The sequence below is a fragment of the Sciurus vulgaris genome (assembly GCF_902686455.1).
Source record: "Sciurus vulgaris genome assembly, chromosome: 6".
Classification (NCBI taxonomy): Eukaryota; Metazoa; Chordata; class Mammalia; order Rodentia; family Sciuridae; genus Sciurus; species Sciurus vulgaris.
Window position 1 is genome coordinate 102,611,549 of NC_136466.1, and position 19,514 is coordinate 102,631,062.

General features: G+C 34.8%; 1 protein-coding gene across 3 annotated transcripts in view; it reads right to left on the minus strand.

Moving 5' to 3' along the window:
- Window positions 1-7,006: 7,006 nt before the first annotated feature.
- XRCC4 (X-ray repair cross complementing 4) overlaps window positions 7,007-19,514 on the minus strand; it is a 275,312-nt gene continuing 262,804 nt past the window's right edge. For 2 of the 3 annotated variants that reach the window (XM_079145568.1, XM_079145569.1), the window contains one exon: window positions 7,007-7,746. In XM_079145568.1, coding sequence (XP_079001694.1) covers window positions 7,635-7,746 — 112 coding nt within the window. In that variant the 3' untranslated portion in view covers window positions 7,007-7,634. Of the gene's footprint in view, window positions 7,747-8,366; window positions 8,458-19,514 lie in introns of all 3 variants that reach the window. The other variant, XM_079145570.1, reaches the window with a different exon arrangement.

The window sequence follows — 19,514 nt, forward strand, 5'->3', positions numbered from 1 at the left end:
GGAGCCTTGTAGGGACATTTCATATCCAAACCATAAACACAAACCAAGAGAGAAATGCTCTCTAGAAATGGCAATATTTTACATAAAATTTCTCAAGAAAACACTAGTATGGCTATTATATTCACCTCTCCCCATCCCCCTCTCTTCCCCCCTTTCTCAAATGCCAGAACTTTAGAGGAATTTAAAATTCTTATTAAATATACACAGTCCTTGGGTGAGAAATTGTTACCTAAGAAAAGCTGTCTGATATAAATACACTGTGAGATTCTGAATCTAAGGAAAGAAAATCAGTTATAGCCAGTATAGAATAGTTCCAATTTTATCTTTCTGAATAAATAAATATGAATAAATAAATCAGTAAGGGAACACATGAGCATTGCTAAAGCACTGAGATTGATTTTTCTCTTGCCTAAACGCCACTTAGACAATGTTTAGGTCTGGAGGTCTTCATTTCTTACACTTTGATGAAAAGCTGCTGCCCTCCTGCTAGTGAGATTACTTCTTTGGATAAATGAATACCTTCAATGAGGTCTCACTTTGTCTCAAAGTCATGACATCTTTAACATGACATTTCATCTGTGTTTGGGGCAGAAAGCATTGTGGTAACATTTAGCACTGTTCTATGTAACATTTTATGTGTGCATAAAAACATCTTATATGACTATTGGATAACAACAAGGGATGAACAAAAGAACAAGATAGCTAAATTGCTCTGCGTGGAGGAAGCAATAGGGATGGGGAGAAAACAGGAGAGAAGGATGGACCCTTATGGAGGTATGTTGACAATGGGAAATTTTTGTAGTAGAAAATCCAGACGACTAAAGAACTGAGTTATGATAAGTCAAGTACAAGTTTTTGACTTTCTTTGAGGAGAATAGCCTCTCTCTAACCCACATTGTCAATAAATTTTGCTACACACAGAAATGAGTGTTTTTGTCATAGAAATCAAAGAAATAAGATCCATGCTTGGGGTGGCATAGAGGTGAGAGAGAACAAAGTTAGACTTCATAAAACAGGGGTGAGACAGAGCCCAGCAGAAACAGGAATTCAAAGTATCTTTGAAAATGTGTCCTACAGAAATTCATAAAAGTCTTCAGAACAGCATCAAGCTTAGACCAAGCATAGGGTGATTTATTGAATAAATTTGGGAGGAAAAAAAGGATCAGTTTAGCTAATAATCTGGCTATACGTGACATGGTGCTGATTCATCATGAGCTGATTTTATAGTGGAATCGCAGCGACCATAAGAGCCTCCACACGTGCTTGCTTTCCTGGCACCCACTCAGCACTGTGCTGAGTGCTGTGCTCCATTTTATTTATTTCCAATAGTATGATGAGAAAGTAAGTTGCTTGGCGTGGCTTCTGTAGCAATCAAATATTCTCATGCTCACAGGACACTAGTGCACTCAGTTAAACTGTCCTTCCAAAGGTTTCAGGGTGGTTGCCTTAGCTCTAGCCTGCAGACTGGATTCAGTTCTGATCTATATATAGGTCATCAGAGGTCTAGGTGGAAGGAACAGCAACTCCCTGGGGTGTTCACCTCATGGTAGAGATTAGACTGTTCCCAAAGGGACAAGCAGAAGCATGTAATGACTTTTTACTCCTAGGCTCAAAACTTGCAAATTTATCCACATTTACTGGTCAAAGCATCAACAAATGGTACGGTGAAGAGCAAATAATTACTGAGAATAGTTTCATCTTCCAGAGTAAACTGATCACTCCTCCATGTCTCTGAGGAACTCCTCACAGACATAGATCATATTGACCATCTTTTGGGGGAGTGGAACAAAATTGTTTCCAATATTATTTCATAGGAACCTCTGGAAAATTTCACATGCTTGAATTCTGTAAATGCAAGGCACAATGACCAAGTCATCATCCTTGGACATTCTTCTCTCATCATCACTACCATTTTGTCCCAATAGTCTCTAGAAATCTCATGAAGTTTTCACTTAGATCATATATGTGAGACAGAAAACTGTCTGAAAGTATTCTCTTGATCATTTGATAAGACCAAGTGAAAATATGTTGCTTTATATTCTTTCAAGGATGTACATTTTCTACCAACAATGGCTAACTTTCTAAAGTCTCATGTTTAAAAAGATTTATTTTTTCAGTATTTAGGACTGGATCCAGGCCTTGACATCCTAAGCAAGTGCTCTACCACTTAACTACATGCCCAGCTTTTTTTTTTTTTTTTTTTTTTTTTTTTTTTTTTTTTAATTTTGAGACAGGGTCTCACTGAGTTGCACAGGCTGGCCTCAAAGTTGGGATCCTCCAAACTTAGCCACCTGAATAGCACACCTGTAAGCACACCACACTTGACCTAAAATTTTTTTATTTAAAAAATTTATAGTACTTGGTTGACACAGATCAGATATTCATACTATCACTAAAACTTTTCAGTGATTGGAAAACACAGTTAATGTAGATAAGGCCTTAGCTCTATGAAATGTCATTTTAAAATGATAAAAATTACATAACTTCAAATGATAAAAGTGGGTTTATTTTCCTGTAATATTAAAAAGTTTAATCATCTTTGCCAATCCAGATTAAAGCTCTCCTGAAATAGTCTTTTAATGTCAGTGTTAACTAGTGATAAACTTGCTAACTGAAGATAATGAAAATGAAGAGAAATTTTCTCTGCAGAACATACTCTAACTTCCTTATTAAATTGGTATTTTCTTATTTTAAAGAGCCCTTCAACTAATATGACCTCAAAAAAGAGGCAGTGATTTCTAAGGACATGTATGTTCTAGAGCTAGCTCAAGAATATTTAAGTATCAAGACCATTCCTGGTACTGGCTACTTAATCTTCCATAGTAACCTACTCAATCCACTGTAAACTTAGTTCCTCAGAGACACATACATATTATATCTCTTTTAGAGAGTGGAACAAAAGTGTTTTCAATATTATTCAGCAGGAACCTCCTCCGTGGGTCACCTGTAGGAATGGGCTGTGTATTCATATACGGACAGCCTGAAGTCTGTGGGAGCAAAGATTACAAGCTACCCCTGACCAACAGGAAACAGAAAGCAATGGATAAATACTTCTTCTTTCTATCCTTGCATCTACAATTCTGAAAAAATTTTCAAAAGATTTCTCAGAAGATTCTGGTAGGATGGAATACGTGTCATCCTCAGAGGTGGCCAACTTGATAAGGCATCCTAGTATTGGCTTCTTTTTCTCTCCTGTTTTATACTCCTGCTACACATTCATGCTCCCTAGGATTGCATCTCCAAATACATTACTTTTGTACAAACCCTTGTCCCAGGCTTTTGTAGGAAAGAGAAGACAATAGTGGGTAAGTGAATGGCTATGTAGTTATATAAGTTGGCCATTGTTGGTAAGTATTATTTAAGTAACCATGACACATATTTTTCAAGGTATTCTTTTTTAATTGACTTAGAAAAAAAATCATTTTAGGTTAACTCATAAAACACAAATGAAATCTGCTATTCTGAAAAACATTCATTAGGAGTTTTCAGATCAGTGAGGAAAATTTTAAAGGCAGATAATAATTACAAATGAATGCATGACTAGTTCTTTTAAGATTATTCATCTTCCCTTACAAAACCATTAGAATGAGTACAAAATGTAACTACCTGTTTTCTGGGTTTCCAAACTAATAGGTAATTTCATAAAGCCTTGCCTAAATTTAGATGTCAGTTATTTACTTTCATTTGATAGAGTCCGTAAATAATACTGAATATGTGAGTGACAGAGACCTGAAAGAATGAGGGTTGCATGTTCTTCAGGGCAGTCTAGCAAGAGGCCCTTTGACTGGGCTTCTTTACCATTCCCAGGGAATTTCTTAGGTAGTCCCCACGACCTGTTTTTTTTTTTTTTTTTCCTGTTAGACCATACTTTACCAAGAAAGTGCCGTTAGAATTGCACAGCTCAATTCCTTTTATTACATAACTTAGCTCACTATTAACATTGTCTAATGCCCCTGACCAACACTGCTCCTGGGAGTACCTTCTAACAAGTCTCACTCATTCCCATGATACACATTTACAAATTTAGGTATGAACCCCATACCCCACCTCCCGTACCTCTGTAGCCTCATCTGATCCTATGCAGATAGCCTCCTCAGCTCATTCTCCAGCCACTTCCAATTTCTCATCTCTCGGTTGAACTTTTTATGGGTCCTCACTCATAACTTTAAATTTTTGTCTTATTTTTTGTCAGTGATCCTACCACTCCTTCTGTAATAGTTAGTTATAAAGTGGTTTCAGGCCCCAGTCGCAGTGCAACTTCCACTTATGTACTTCATTTTTGAGAGAGACCCCTAATTTCATTTACTAGAACATATGCTTGACAGCAACAGGGCATTTATCAATCTCCATAGATATATTTATTTATCTATCTGTATTTATTTATGTAGAGATATACTTATTAAATATATTTATATATCTATGTAATTCACTGCCACTTCTAGTGCCCAGTAGAGAGACTGGCACAAATGCTTAACAGATATTTTTGAGTGGACGGATTATGTTTTAATTCTTCACATGGCCCAGTTCTGTATTTTGTGTGTAACTGATCCTTAATAAACATGTGTTCAATCTGGCTTAGCCAATAAAGAATTGCTTAGCTCAAAACCAGTCCTGTATTTTATAAATTTTAGTAATAGGCCACTAAGCAGAACTTTTCTGAAGTAGTTTCCTGACCTTTTAAAACTGCATAATAAAGACATCTCTTCCTGAGAGAGGACTTTTTCTTTCATGAACTTCCCTAATGAGGCCTGGGCCACACCATCTGCTGCCAGGACCAAGAATTATAAAATTTAAACTGAAAAACCTTCAGAAATGTAATCTCCTTGTTTTAGAGGTGAGGCTACTAAGGTTGAAAAGCCATACTGCATGCATTGTAATTCAATTTCTGTGCCTTACATTTTCCTTGTTCTCCTGAACTGATTTGTTTTAGAGTATAGACAATGGGAAATGTGAGGAAAAACACAGCATGGAATGGCAAGATGTGGGCATCTTAACACCAGGCCTATAGTACTCTACCCATATAGGACAGAGAAAACCATGTCTTCTACTTTCTCTACATCGATGTAAATGAGAAGCTCATGATTATAGGCTTATTACACTCTGTTCTGACCAAATGAACCAGTTGGATAACCAAGCAAAGACTGAAAAGATGTTATGGTTTAGACATGGTGTCCCTCAAAAGCTCACATGTGAGACAATGCAAGAAGGTTTTGAGTAGTAACTGGAGGCAGGTTGGGTGTCGCTGGAGGATGTGGTTCATTGGGCGTGTGGCTTTGGGGTATATATTTGCATCTGGCAAGTGGAATCTCTCTCTCTGCTTCTTGATCATCATGTGAGTTGCTTCCCTCTGCCACACTCTTCTGCCATGATGTTCAGACTCACCATGAGTCCCAAGAATGGAGCCTGCTGTCTGTGGATTGGGACCTCTGAAACCAGGAGCCCCCAAATAAACTTTTCCTCCTCTACAGTTGTTCTGGTTGGGATCTTTTAGGCACGGTGGCAAAAGAAAGTTGACTAAAACAGTTTTCTATTTAATTAAAAAAAAAAAAAAAAAACACTTAAGGACCTACTATGTGATGAACATGCATTTATTTGTTCAAGAAATATTAAGCTTCTATGAAGCCAGTCCTCATATTGGAACTGGGGACAGAGAGATAACTCAGATGGCTGCTCTCTCTAGTATGATGGGGCTAAGTTTCCACAAGAAAAACAGATGGGGGACGGGTGGAGGGAACGAGTGATACACAAAAAAATAATTACAGAGTGTGACATGTACAGTGAAGAAAACATTCCAGTGGGACAGAAAGTGTCTGGGGGTTGTGTATACAACTTTAAAAAGGATATCAAGGAGAAAGTACCGCTGAGGAGACATCTGCTTCTTGAATTGAAAGAAAATAAACCAACCATCAGTAGAGCAGTTGTGAGACATGGCCTACCCAAGGGGAGAGTAAGGGGCAGGTGAGTAAAGAGATAGAGGCAGAAAATCAGGCTGGGGAAGCAGGATGGCATGACCCCTGTAGGCCATGATAAAATGTGTACTTGAATCAAAGGGCAATGGGTCTTTACTCAGGCATGAAATGACTTTTGTCTAACATTTTAAAATTTGGTTTGGTTGGACTGTAGAGAAGTAGGAGATTAAGCAGGGAGACCAATTATGACACAGTTGTAGTGGAGCAGAGGTAGATAAAAGCACCAAGGAGAATTCCAGGGTTTTAGCAAGTGGATAAACGGTAGTGAAATTTCCTAGATGAGGAAGACTGGAAAAGAAATGACAGTTGGGATATAATCATATCTTTGCTTTGGGTGTGCTAAAATATCCAAAGAAAGGTACAAGAAGGGAAATGTATTTATCCATATCTGTAAATCATGCCAAGATGCATCAAGAATTGATACAAAGAAATAATTTTTCAGAATGTTTAGGAAATCGTTTTGTGAAAAATTAATAACAAATTATGTATATATGCATATGTGTATATTTGACTATAAATCTGAATATAGAGAGGACTATACTAACTTTGGTGATAAAAGCACATAGAAGATATTAAAACCACAATCTAAGGTGACCTAGTGTGATAATGTGGGAATGAGGAAAAGAGGGCTAGAACATGAGTCCAAGGCAATTAAGCATTTAACTGTTTGACAAAGGAGAAGGGATCAGCTAAAAAAAGAGTGACCAGAAAGAAGACTACAAAGATATATGCTACTGCAAAAGTCTAGTGGAAGAAATATTTCCTGAGGAGAAGTGACTAATTATTTGAAATGTGCCGAGGACTGAGAATGAATCAACCATTGGAGTTGTCAACACTGTGGTCATTGTTCACTGCAAATATCAACTTTGAGTAGCTTGCACACAATGCATGTTCAATAGGAGAGAAGTGAAGATATAATGAGAGGTTAGGGAGTTGAATCAGTAAATACAACAAAAATAGTACAGGTATTAATGGTGATAGGAAAAAATCTGAATCTTCAAGGTCCTTATGCGTGTAAGACAAAATCAACCATCCTCGAAAAATATGCTTTTTTACTTTGACACAGAAGAGGTTTGCATTTACCTTAGTAATCACTTTTTAAAGATATGTTACTATAATAAAGGGAAAAGTTGAGCTAAATAACATTTTATTAAGAATGCAAATTTTTCAATGTATCAAAGATTCTATTATCGGGTTTTCAGACTATTAACATACAAACTAAAAAGTATAATTTATGTAGCATACCACAGACTGAAATGCTCAAACATATTGTTCAGAATACGATTATTCAAAAAGAGTTGTAGACATTTTAAAAGATGTTTTCTTTGTCCTGTATCCAAAATCTTCCTACACAGGACATTAGATGGTTACAGAGTATAATGTATGTAAAGGAATAATAATAAACTTGCCCTTTGCAAGGAAAGTCTCAGATTTCATATAATTATAGTCATGGTGAATGAATAGTTTAGAATAATGTACCACTGTTATCAGATCACATTTTTCATATACATGTGTAATCCACTTGCACAAGAGCTTCAACTAGATATATATGTAATTAAGTTTTAAGTTGCAGTAACAGTTGCTACTGGATTGAAATTTTGCCTTTTCACTTTAAAGAAATGAACAGAAAACATAGTCAAACATCAAAGTACTTTCTTGGAACTGCTAAATCTCATCAAAGAGGTCTTCTGGACTGCTGTTCCTTAGTGTTTCTAAAGACATGTTTTCAGCTGAGATGTGCTCCTTTTCCAATGTCTCAGGCAGTGAAGAATCGAGTCTGGAGTTAAAAAAAAATAATTAAAATAGTTTTATTTAAAAAAAAATTCTATCTCAGAGTAAAAGAAAATGAAAACACATATAAATGAAATGACATTTAAATCTGGCTTCAGAATGATTTAGAGGTTTATTTCCTTCTGCTAGTAACTGTTAAGAAAAGAGACATGAAAGAAACTTTTTTTGATTATTTAGAATTAATCTGCCTCTATTCTGAGCTACCAGATGTTTAAGGGCCTATAAGAAGTCATAATCAAGGTCAGGATGTAAAATATCCTATTCTCTGTGTTGTAATCACGTCTATACCAGATATCAGGAGGTTTTGCTAGCCATTCCTTTACTGATTCCATTAACGTTTACCTTTTTTTCCTTTGGTTCCCTTAAATTCTACCTATAGCCATGCATTTTAATCTCTTAGTAGCAGAAAGTTCTGATTATATGAATTTCTTCTAGGCCAGATGATTAATTGTATATAACTTAAAATGAATCTTCCTTCCCATTTATAGAGGTTGCTTCACATTTATGGCTGTTAGTTCACATTCATTTATTGAATCTATATATTTTCATTTAGTAAACTCAATTTTATGTAGGTACAGCCTGTAGTTTCTACTACACTGAACTGACTTCTGTCTATATGTCCATGTTTTCTTTAGTCCAAGGATAAAAGGCTTGTTCATTGCCATGATCACTGCCAACTGGTCCTTGGAAGAGTGAGCTGGAGAATAAAAGAGCTCAACCAGAAGTAGTGCTTAGGAACACATATCCTTGTATAAACCTAATCAGTGATTTTCCATAGCACCCAAATAATATATGCTTAATAATAGCAATTAGAGGTGACTTCAGAGGCAATTCTGATAAGGTTGAGTCAACCCAGTCACACTTGGTAATACTGCCATATTTCTAATTTGAAAGGCATGGAGTGGGGGAATCACAGTTATTTGGTATAGCTGGAAGAGCACGGGACTTAACATTAGCACACACAGGTTTGAAACCTGGTCTACTTCTATTAGTGATATGATTTTAGGCAAGTCATTTAAACCAACTGGATTTCTGTTCTCCCACTGCAAAACAGATAATAATATATTCCTCAAAAGAGGTCTAAAGATTAAATGAGGTGATATAAATGAAAATGCTTACAAATTCCTATAAAAGACTTGGAAATTATTATTATTAGCTGCTAATATTGTTATGTTGTAAATGATACAACGGCTCCTGCTAATAACAGAATAAAATGATAACCAACTAAAATTAAAAATATCAACTGTGTTTATTTAGATGATGTGTATTTTAATTATTTATTTAGTTAGTTAGCAGTGCTGACCTACCATTCCCAGTCAAATGATGAATATTTAAAAATCCTACACTCATACTTAGTTGTACAGATTATTACAAACTAATCCACCACAGTGTCCTTCTTGGCCTCCTGACTGCACACAATTAACCTTGGGTGGCTAACCCAAGACCTGGGATGTGTTCTGCCATATTCTGAGCAAGCAAAGTTCAGACAATATTATCCTCACAGGAATGCAAAGGTGCTAGGCATTATTACATTGTCAAGATTACTTTGGGAGTGCAAAGTTAAATTAACAAAAAAATACAGGTGTAATTCTTAAACATGCAATTAAATATCCAAAAATATATTCCACGGGAGGAGAAAATGATATGGTATAGAGTAAATTATAATTATTACATGCACAAGTTTTCAACACCAATTGAAAATGCATAAAACATTTTTCTCTGGTCCTAAATGTCTTGGGGTTATTTTTACTCCTAATAGGCAAAAGGGAGAATTGAATTATTTCAATTAAAAATTCAGACTTGGAAAGACATCTGTAATTTTGTTCATTGTCCAGACATCATAAAGCCAGAACACAGAGATCTATCAATTTTGTTTTAAAAAATCAGCAAGAAGCAAAAGGACCACTCTGAAGTGACAAGTCTTAAGGAAACAGATTCCTTGTGCTCTGTTTATGATTCTCATCTCATTCTAAAGTCATGAGGTGCTAAAGAAATAGATTTGACTCTTGTTCAAAGTGCCTAGTCATAGTAGGTGCTCAGTAAAAACTCTTCAATGAAAGATTCTCAGTAGCTTTTATATCTACAGTAAGTCAACAGAGTAAATGTAGAATTCTCCTCACAGCCATTAAAAAAATGTTTAAGGATGTTCATAAGTGATAAATGTTTAAGAATGTTTATAAATTCTGAAAAGCATAGAATATAAGGAATATCATTATCCTACTTTGCATTACTGCAAAATCTGCATTTTTGTATTTTCACTGCATTTTTATAAAATGGTATTATTTTATATATTTTTAGTTCTGCAACTTCATATTTTTACTCTACAATATGTTTGAGATGTCTTTGCATGCTGAAAAATTTAGATCTGTGTTTACCATCCAAACTTAGATCTAAATTTATCATTAATTTAACCTGGATGTACTATTAGTCCACTGATAAATATCTGAGTTAGTGCCATTCTTAAAAGCTCTCATGAACAACACAATAATTAATATCCTCCAAAATATATTTTAGCATGTTTATCATATTTTTTTTTCATGAACAGGTTTGTTACAAGAAATCATGCTTAGAGGTGAAATCTGAAAACCAACAACTGAGAGAACCTGTATCAAAAGTCTTATTAGAAAGAGAATGAAACAAGTAATTTGAAACTTGGGAGTTCTCCCCTCTTTAAATTACAGTCATTAGTTATGGTTCAATTTAAATTGTATACTCTCCACAAATATCTTTTATTTGACTTTCCACATTCAGTCTTATTTTTCTTTCCTCTGATCATTTAAAGTACCTAATATTGAATCCTAAATTTCAGCATACAGTTTTATTCATTTAATCAATATTTGTTGAGAATACACTATGAATAACAGCTCATACTGTTTGGGAACTATAATAAATGTGAAAAATGTAATATGATTTTGGGTCTCATAAAGTTTTCAGTTAAACATTTAATTTTATCTAATTTTAAAAAATGTGTCATTTCATCCTAAAAAATGTATAAATAGCTTGAAGATAAGAACTATGCCATGTAACTTGTTCACAAAGAGTGATTTATCCCTTTAGAAATCCATAAATATTATATCATTATTTAGGGTTCAGGTAGATTTTCAGATAGTTTTTCCTGGGTAATATGATTCAATAGGAGGAGTTCTAATTCCAGGATCAGGAGATTTTCAGTTATGCTCCACAACTTTGAGATTTTGGCCAGGTCACTGCACCTTTAAGAATTTCAATTTCTTAATTTAATCTGTGGAAAGTTAGAGTTAGTATACTTGACTTTGGGGTTCTTTCAGTGCCTGAATTCTCAAATAGTTATGTTCACATAATTGAGCATAGACTGCTTTACAAGATATAACTTCTCAAAAATATTAGTGGAATAAAATAAATAACATTAATTAAGGAGGAAAAGATAATGACATAAGACACTATAGAGTTAAAGGCTGAAGCACACAGTTTATTTTCAAATTAAGGAAATAAAATGAAACCTCTCCAGATGATGACAACCTGATTTTTGTTCTCAATAATATAACTATAGAAATTCCTATGTCCTATTAATTTCATACAGAATTAAAACACACATATATATAGACATACTTGAATCAAAAATGTACTAAAATCATCTAATTAATAATGAATAATAAGGATCACAGGCTAGATTTGTTAGAAGTGTCCCACCAAGGGAAAGTTTCTGTAAAGGGTTATGCATGATCTACTTCTCTTTTAAACTTTCTGGGAGATGAATTATCAATATATTTCAAAATGATATTTTCACATTTTGTTAAGATGTTTTCTCAACCAAGCTTAAAATGGTATAACCATGACTGGAATAGCAATCTTCTCTTATTTAGATAAGAAGCATTATTAGCATTATTTGGAGATAATTACTTACATTTTGTAACATATTCTGAGAACAATATTTATGAAACACATTAAAGTATCAATAAGAGCAAAAGGAGAGGCTCACAAAAGTGCTTAATGATTGATGGTGTTGTGACACTTAAAAAGTCATGCTCATTTGACTTCTGACACAAACAGTGGTGCTGAAATGAAAAAATCAATTTTTATTGATTGACTTAACTACATCTCTACCTAACCAAAAGACCTGGGATGTGTTTTGTTTAATCCTAAGTAGATATATGTGAAATTCAATTCCAATCTTTAAAGTTTTTAGAACAAAGTAAAAGAGAATGTCTTTAGTATCTTGGGATAAGGAAGTTTGTTTAAGATAGGAACAAAAAAACATGAAGATAAAATAGATGAATTCAATCATTAAAATAAGTGCTTCTATTCATCTATGGACACCTTAAGGAGATATAAAGGCATGTCACAAACTGTGAGTAGAGCAACACATGCTACTGACAAAAGATGAGCACCACAAGAACTCCTACAGACAAGTTTTTAAAACCCAGAATAATTTAAAAACATGTCAAAAGACTATAGGAACTTCTCATAAAAGAGGACAGTGGGGGTAAATAAGCTTGCAATAATAATCTCAATTTTACTAGTGAACCAGAAAATAAAAACTAAAACTACTGTGAAATTTTTATACCAGATTAGCAAAATTTAAAACATGTAACAACATCAAAGATTTCAGAGGATGCCAAATAACTAGATACATTATTGCTGGTGGGATTACAAACATTTAAAACCACTTTGGAAAATCATTTGTCAATAACTAACAGGTATATAAGATGTATACATTTATAACTCAGAGGAATTCCCCTCCTAGGAATACACTAAGAAAAAACATTTGTATGTGTGTGTCAAGAGATATACACACAATCAAAGATGCATTGTTTATAATAGTGAAAAACTAAAAACTACACAAATGTCTCTTGAAAGGAAAATGGACATATAAATTATTGAATTTTCACACAATGGAATACATAGTTATGCACATACATGAATTATAAACATGGTAAAAGCAAAGGAGTAGGGCACAAAAAAATACACATGCTGTGATTCTACTTATGTAACTTTAAGTAGGTTCAAAAACACACAAAACTCAGCAACACCAATCTTTGAAGAATGGTGTGTGTACTGTATCAGTATATCTGTGTATACACACAATAGTTCTGGGATCTTATCCCTCTTCCGTGAGAGGACAGGTCTGGATCTTTTTGGCTTCTCTGTGAAAATGTCTCAGATTTCTGGTTTGTAGCTTTGTTCATGGTGAAGATGGAGATACAGAAGAGGAGTAGGTTTAATCTGAGGGACAAACAGTTCAGTTTTAGACATGGTGAATAACTATGAAGTACCAACAGGACATGTAAATGAAGACAGATGTTGAGCACGTAATTATACAGGTATAGCATTCAGAAGATTTCTGATGTTGATGTACAGAAAAAGTAGTCACTGTCATATCACTCATAACTAAAGGCAAATGAATGAGTCCAAAAGATTAATCAAAGAAGAGTCTTATCAAAAAAAAAAAAAAAAAAAAAGGCTTAGTCTCATCAGTGGAGATTAAAATTGCAGTCAGCTAAAGAAAGAAATGAGAGATTGAAAAGGAGTGATTGCAGGGAGATAAGGAAAATTGGGGAGGAGTTTGAAACAGAAGGCAAAGGCTGATATTATTTGTATGCCCACAGCTTGTGCAACTTCCACTGGCACCCACATTCTGGCTCTCTATACAACTCTGCGGCCTATCTGCAGAGTGTAGGTAATTGTTTTGTGCCTCGTGAATTATCTACATTAGAGAAGAATAACCTGAAAGGATACTGTTATGCTCATGATTTATTACAGACTAGAACAGGCACTGTTTTTTGTAGGGGGAAGAATGAAGTCCTAAATTCTTGGATTATGGCAGTGATAGCAAAAATGTACCAAATGGCCAACTCCTGCCTAGACTTGAAGGCAGGGTATTTTGAGCCAGCTGTTTCTCTTATTTTAAAATAAAAATGTGTATATACAGTACAAATTTATTGTACTGAAAAATCCTTTGGCATCTGTCTACCCATTACACTTTCCTCTGGGAGTTGGGACAAAGCTCAGACATGGGGAGACGGTGAAAGATGAGAAGTAAGGTACCGCAATGTACTAGGTGAGAATCAGACCTGAGCATTGACTAGGACATACCTTATTTGGCATAATAAAAGCCAAATACTTTATGTCCTGATTTTAGGACACAGGAAATCAAATATTCATCAGACAACCTCAAAAAATTACCAAATCAAAACGTTAGCTACTTGTTTTGTTAAATATTAAATATAACAACAGCTATCATATTGACCTTAACAGAGAACTCTTTATGGAATAAAGTTGATTATAGAAACATCTTTTCAATAGAAATGCACTTCAAAATTTGACATCACCAAAGTTACCACTGTATTTTCAAATTAAATGGTACAATGTTTAAAAATATTTGACATTAGGATAAACAGGATAAGTAGCTTACAAATTTTGAGTTGACCTTATAAAAACCAAAAGCATCTCCTAAATAAATTAACAGGCCGAAGCCATCGGGATCCAGTAAAACCAGTGTCGCACATTGTCTGGAATTCACTGGGACTAGACGTCATTTCACTGGCATGAGAAAGTGTAAGAAGAGAAGCTGACTCTTCCTTTCTGGCACCCAAAGTGGCAAATAAAAGAAAACTGCATTACTTATTCCCAACTAAATTCCTAAAGATATTTCTTCTAATAAATATGTCCTTGCTCTTTAAATTGATGAAGTAAAAGATAAACATGGAAATATGCTTTGAAATAAGTTATTTTAAATCAAACAAGGAAAAGAGAATAGGGGCTTATGTTTAATGCTAAATGTACTTTATAGATATTGGGTAAGGATGAAAATTCTAAATTTTCCTATAAAGCACACCTATTGGGAATTTGAATATAAGGTTATCTAATCCTATATAGTTTAATTGCAAATTAAACATTAAGATAAATATATACATAATCCAGAAGGTTGCCAATCATTTATGTAGGAATTTCATAAAAATAAATTATAAGATTTTTTCATTCTTGCTGTACTTGGCTCAGATAAATAATATTGTCAAGGCAATTCATGAGATAACTTATACTAAAGTCCATACACATTTAAAAAGATTAATACCTGAAATATCCTACCTTAAACTCTATTTGTTCTTCATTTATTCTAAGTTTGAAATGGTATAGGTTACATTTGCTATTGGTGATCTATGCTTATGAAATGGAAAACTATTGTCTTGATATAAAATTATTCTCTATAACTTTAACTCTAAGAGAGCATAGGTCATCCGTGAGATTTATGCTACAAAGGAAGCCTCCCCCACTAGCCTGGAAGATTCTCAAGTGGGGGGGGGGTTCTGCTTCATTTGACCTGGTACAATATTTGGCACACAAATGTTCCACGAGTGCATGTAGTAACTATGAACAAATGACTAAATGAATGAGATAAAGAGTATTAATAAGGAGACTCAATAAAGTTAAGCAACTTGCCCAAACTCACACATGGAAGTGGGCAGGCAGACAAGCTGGTGGTGGTACCAGGATTTTAGCCTACATTTCTCTCACTCCCAAATCCCTAACCTATGTGACACCAGTGAATAGGAGCCATTAAATCCTGTTTTTATTCTAGAAGATGTTTCTTCTCAGGAAGAAGTTGGATGCATGTAGTGTGTCTCAAAAAGTGGTTCTGTTAAATACACTACAAAAATGAGATCTGTGGTATAAAATGTTTGGTAAATATTTCTTTTCTTCCACTAAGTCCTCTAATTGTGCATATTATACATTAAAAAACATAAAGTTATAGTATAAATAATTAAATTGTTTTCCTCAAAACCATTTTATTTACTATTTTCTTCAATAAAATATTAAAATACATAAAATTCAATTTATTACAAACACTGATCTTGGTTCCAGGTATTAGAATCTTAGACTAGAACCCAGGGATTTCAAGTTTTTCCTTTCTCTGCTTCAACTTCCTGCAAATGATGCTCAGCTATCTGTCAAATGTAAAAGAGATTAATATTTAAAAAAAACTAAAGGTGCAGAAGAATGTGTGTAGAAAACTAGAGTGTGTACATGTATCATATGTGTGCATATACATCTTTGTGTGTGTGTGTGTGTGTGTGTGTGTGTGTGTGTGCGCGCGCGTGTAGGTGTACGTATTCTGACGCCACCACCAGCTTGTCTGCCTACCCACTTCCAAGCTTACTACCTGTTTGGGCAAGTTGCTTAATGTTACTGAGCCTCCTTATTAATACGCTTTACCTTGTTTTTTTTTTTTAGTAATTTATTGATTAGTACTATAAACACTCAGTGGAACATTTTGTGTGCCAAATATTGTGCAGGTCAAATAAAGTGGACCCTCTACTTGAGAAGGTACTAGGCTAGTGAGGGAGCCTTTACTGTAGCACACTAAGCAGTGTGTGTGTATGTTGTGGGTGTGCGTGAGTGCCCTATGTCTAGAACAGCTCTGGAAGGATATATGAATGACTGGTAATGGTGAGGAGAGATTTGTAGCAAAAGAGCAGGATAACTTTTGTTAAATATGCTCTTAACATTGGGCCTTAAAAAATCTTATAGACCATATTTAAAAAAATGCTTTTTTAAAAGGAAAAAAAGGAGCTTGTTCAACAGATGTTCCAAATAAACTTGGTTGCCTCTTTTCTCACACTTTGTAATCTATCAACACCCCAAGCATTCTCCAGAATAGGCTGCATCCCTTGCTTTCTTGAGAATGCAACTTCTACTAGCCTGAAACCCAAAACTTACTGATCTAATGAAAGAAAATAGAAAGAAGAGAGAACTCTACTTTGGGCTCCTAAGGGAAGTGGAAACACATGTGCATACAGTAATACCAGCCATGGAGGTTAGTGATTTCTAATGAACCTGGCGTGAAGAATGATAGTTTCACCACAGTCTGGAACCAACTGTTTTAGTTTCCTATGGCTGCTGCAACAAATTACCACCATATAGTGCCTTAGAATAAAATTTATCATTTTATAGTTCTAGAGGCCACAAGTCTGCAGAGATCTCACTGGCTAAAATCCAGGTGTTGGGAGAGCTGTGTTCATCTCTGGAAAGCTGAGTTGGAGAAGCCATTTCCTTGCTTTTTCCAACTTCTCAAGGCCACACCCTTTCTGTATTCAAAGTCAGCAATAGTGGGCATCTTTCTCACCTCACTGCATGCTGACTCTACTTGCTTTGTCATATCTTCTTCTCTGACTTTCCTCTTCTGCTTCTCTCTGCCACTTAAGAAGTTTTGTGACTATACTGGACCCACCTGAAAAATTCTGGATAATTCTGCTATTTTAAGGTGAGTTAATTTGCAATCTTGATTTCCCTTTGCCATGTGGTCTAACATATTTTCAGATTCTAGGGATAAGACCTGGACATTTGAGGGGAGGCATTAACCTCACAACCACTTCAGCCTTAGTGAGGACTCAATTTTTTTTTTTTTTTTCATTCTTTTTTTTTTTAATTTTTTTTATTTTTATTTTTTATTTTTTTTTATTGTAAACAAATGGGATACATGTTGTTTCTCTGTTTGTACATGGCGTAAAGGCATACCATTTGTGTAATCATAAATTTACATAGAGCAATGTTGTTTGATTCATTCTGTTATTTTTTCCCTTCCCCCTACCCCTCCCACCCCTCTTTACCCTCTATACAGTAGTTCCTTCCTCCATACTTGCCCCCCTCCCTAACCCTAACTCTAACCCTTCCCTCCCCCCCATTATGTGTCATCCTCCACTTATTAGCGATATCATTCGTCCTTTGGCTTTTTGAGATTGGCTTATCTCACTTAGCATGATATTCTCCAATTTCATCCATTTGCCTGCAAATGTCATAATTTTATCATTCTTTATGGCTGAGTAATATTCCATAGTATATATATACCACAGTTTCTTTATCCACTCATCAATTGAAGGGCATCTAGGTTGGTTCCACAGTCTGGCTATTGTGAATTGAGCAGCTATGAACATTGATGTGGCTGTATTTCTGTAGTATGCAGATTTTAAGTCCTTTGGGTATAGGCCAAGGAGTGGGATAGCTGGGTCAAATGGTGGTTCCATTCCAAGTTTTCTAAGGAATCTCCACACTGCTTTCCATAGTGGCTGCACTAATTTGCAGCCCCACCAGCAGTGTAGAGGACTCAACTTTTATTCCAATCTACCAGAATAAATATGTTTCAGGAAAACTAGAGAAACAGGATGAGTAAGAGCAGGAAATTCAAGACCCAAAGCTAAAAGAAACCTTTAAGTTGGATGGAAGGGGGATCTACAATGTCTGTGGAATATGATCCAAAGCTCAAAAAATATACATTATGTCTTTTCTAGAGACTGATGGAACCAGAATCATGAAGAAAGGATGGTGACTACTATCATCCATATCTACCCATCCACTATTTATTGAGTGCCCATCACTGGTTACAGATAGCCAGAGTGTTGGGGTAGAAAAGTGAGCAATTAATCCAAGGCAGAAATAATACTCAGCCGCTGAATGCCTCTAAATACATGTTCACAGTAGCTCTTGTCTTTGGGATAACAAAAAAGAACACTGTCTTTCACTACAATGGTTTTAGAAAGTAAAGCTATTAAAGAATTATCATAGGGGGCTGGGGAGATAGCTCAGTTGGTGGAGCGCTTGTCTTGCAAGCACAAGGCCCTGGGTTTGATCCCAGCACCGCAAAAAAAAAAAAAAAAAAAAAAAAAAAGAATTATCATAGGCACATGATCTGTGCAGTGTCACAAAGGGCCACAGCTTAGAAGGGCTTCATATTTGGAGTAATGGGAGTAATGTTCTGCTGAATATTTTCTAGACTTTCCATGAAATGGGTGACTAGAATTATTCTGCAGCATGAATTTTAAAAGAAGTCATACTATTTTGTAAGATCACCAATATCATATGATAGCTTTTATATAAAGCAAATATATAACATATATAAAATGAAAAACAAAACAAAACAAAACTATTTCTTAACAAGATGCAATAATTCAACTTGGTATTAAAGGTAAATGTAAAAAGAATCACTGTTCCAATTATGGGAGATCTTTTGTCCTAAGGACATTTGTCAGAAAACAGAACACTGGAAAAAGGCAGATGGAAATAATCTATAAAATATTGTGGCTTTTGAGTTAAAAAGATTAAACCTTTCATATAATGTTAAAAATACAGTCAAACTGTAAAGAAAAACCAAGATGTATAGGGAAGAAGAATTCTTTTAAAACATTTCACTGTGTCCCACTGTGGGTAGGGATTAACTGTGTAGAAAAGGCAGTACAAGCCATGGAGGATGTAGATGGTCTGTGTGCTCAGATTTAATGGAGAAAGGTCAACCTACCCCCTCCCTGGAAAAGTCTTTTACATGTATAGTATTATGATTCCAATAAAAGTCTATGTGTCACTACTAAACTTTTATTTTTCACACTAAAAACATGTGAACTAATCTCAAACATTATTTAAGTCAATCGAATTCATACAGAAAGCTGTTGACTGCAGTTATGTTCTCATAACTATATTAACTAAGAACACTGTACACTCTCATTGTGACATCTTTATGCTTATATAAATTACAATATTTTCAAGATTCTATATTAAATCAATGTTTACTTTGAGGAAGCAGAGTAAGTATAACATATGGTTCCATTAGTGCATTAATCAATACAGTGTGGTCTCATTTCTATAATTGTCCGATTGCAATCAATTGCATAAGAAAAACATAAAAATGAAGTTATTTAATCATAAAGTTCCAAAATTGTAGTGGAGGAAGCTTTTACATGTTGTTCAGAAATATTAACAAATTTACTAAAATCAATGGTTTGTAAAAGC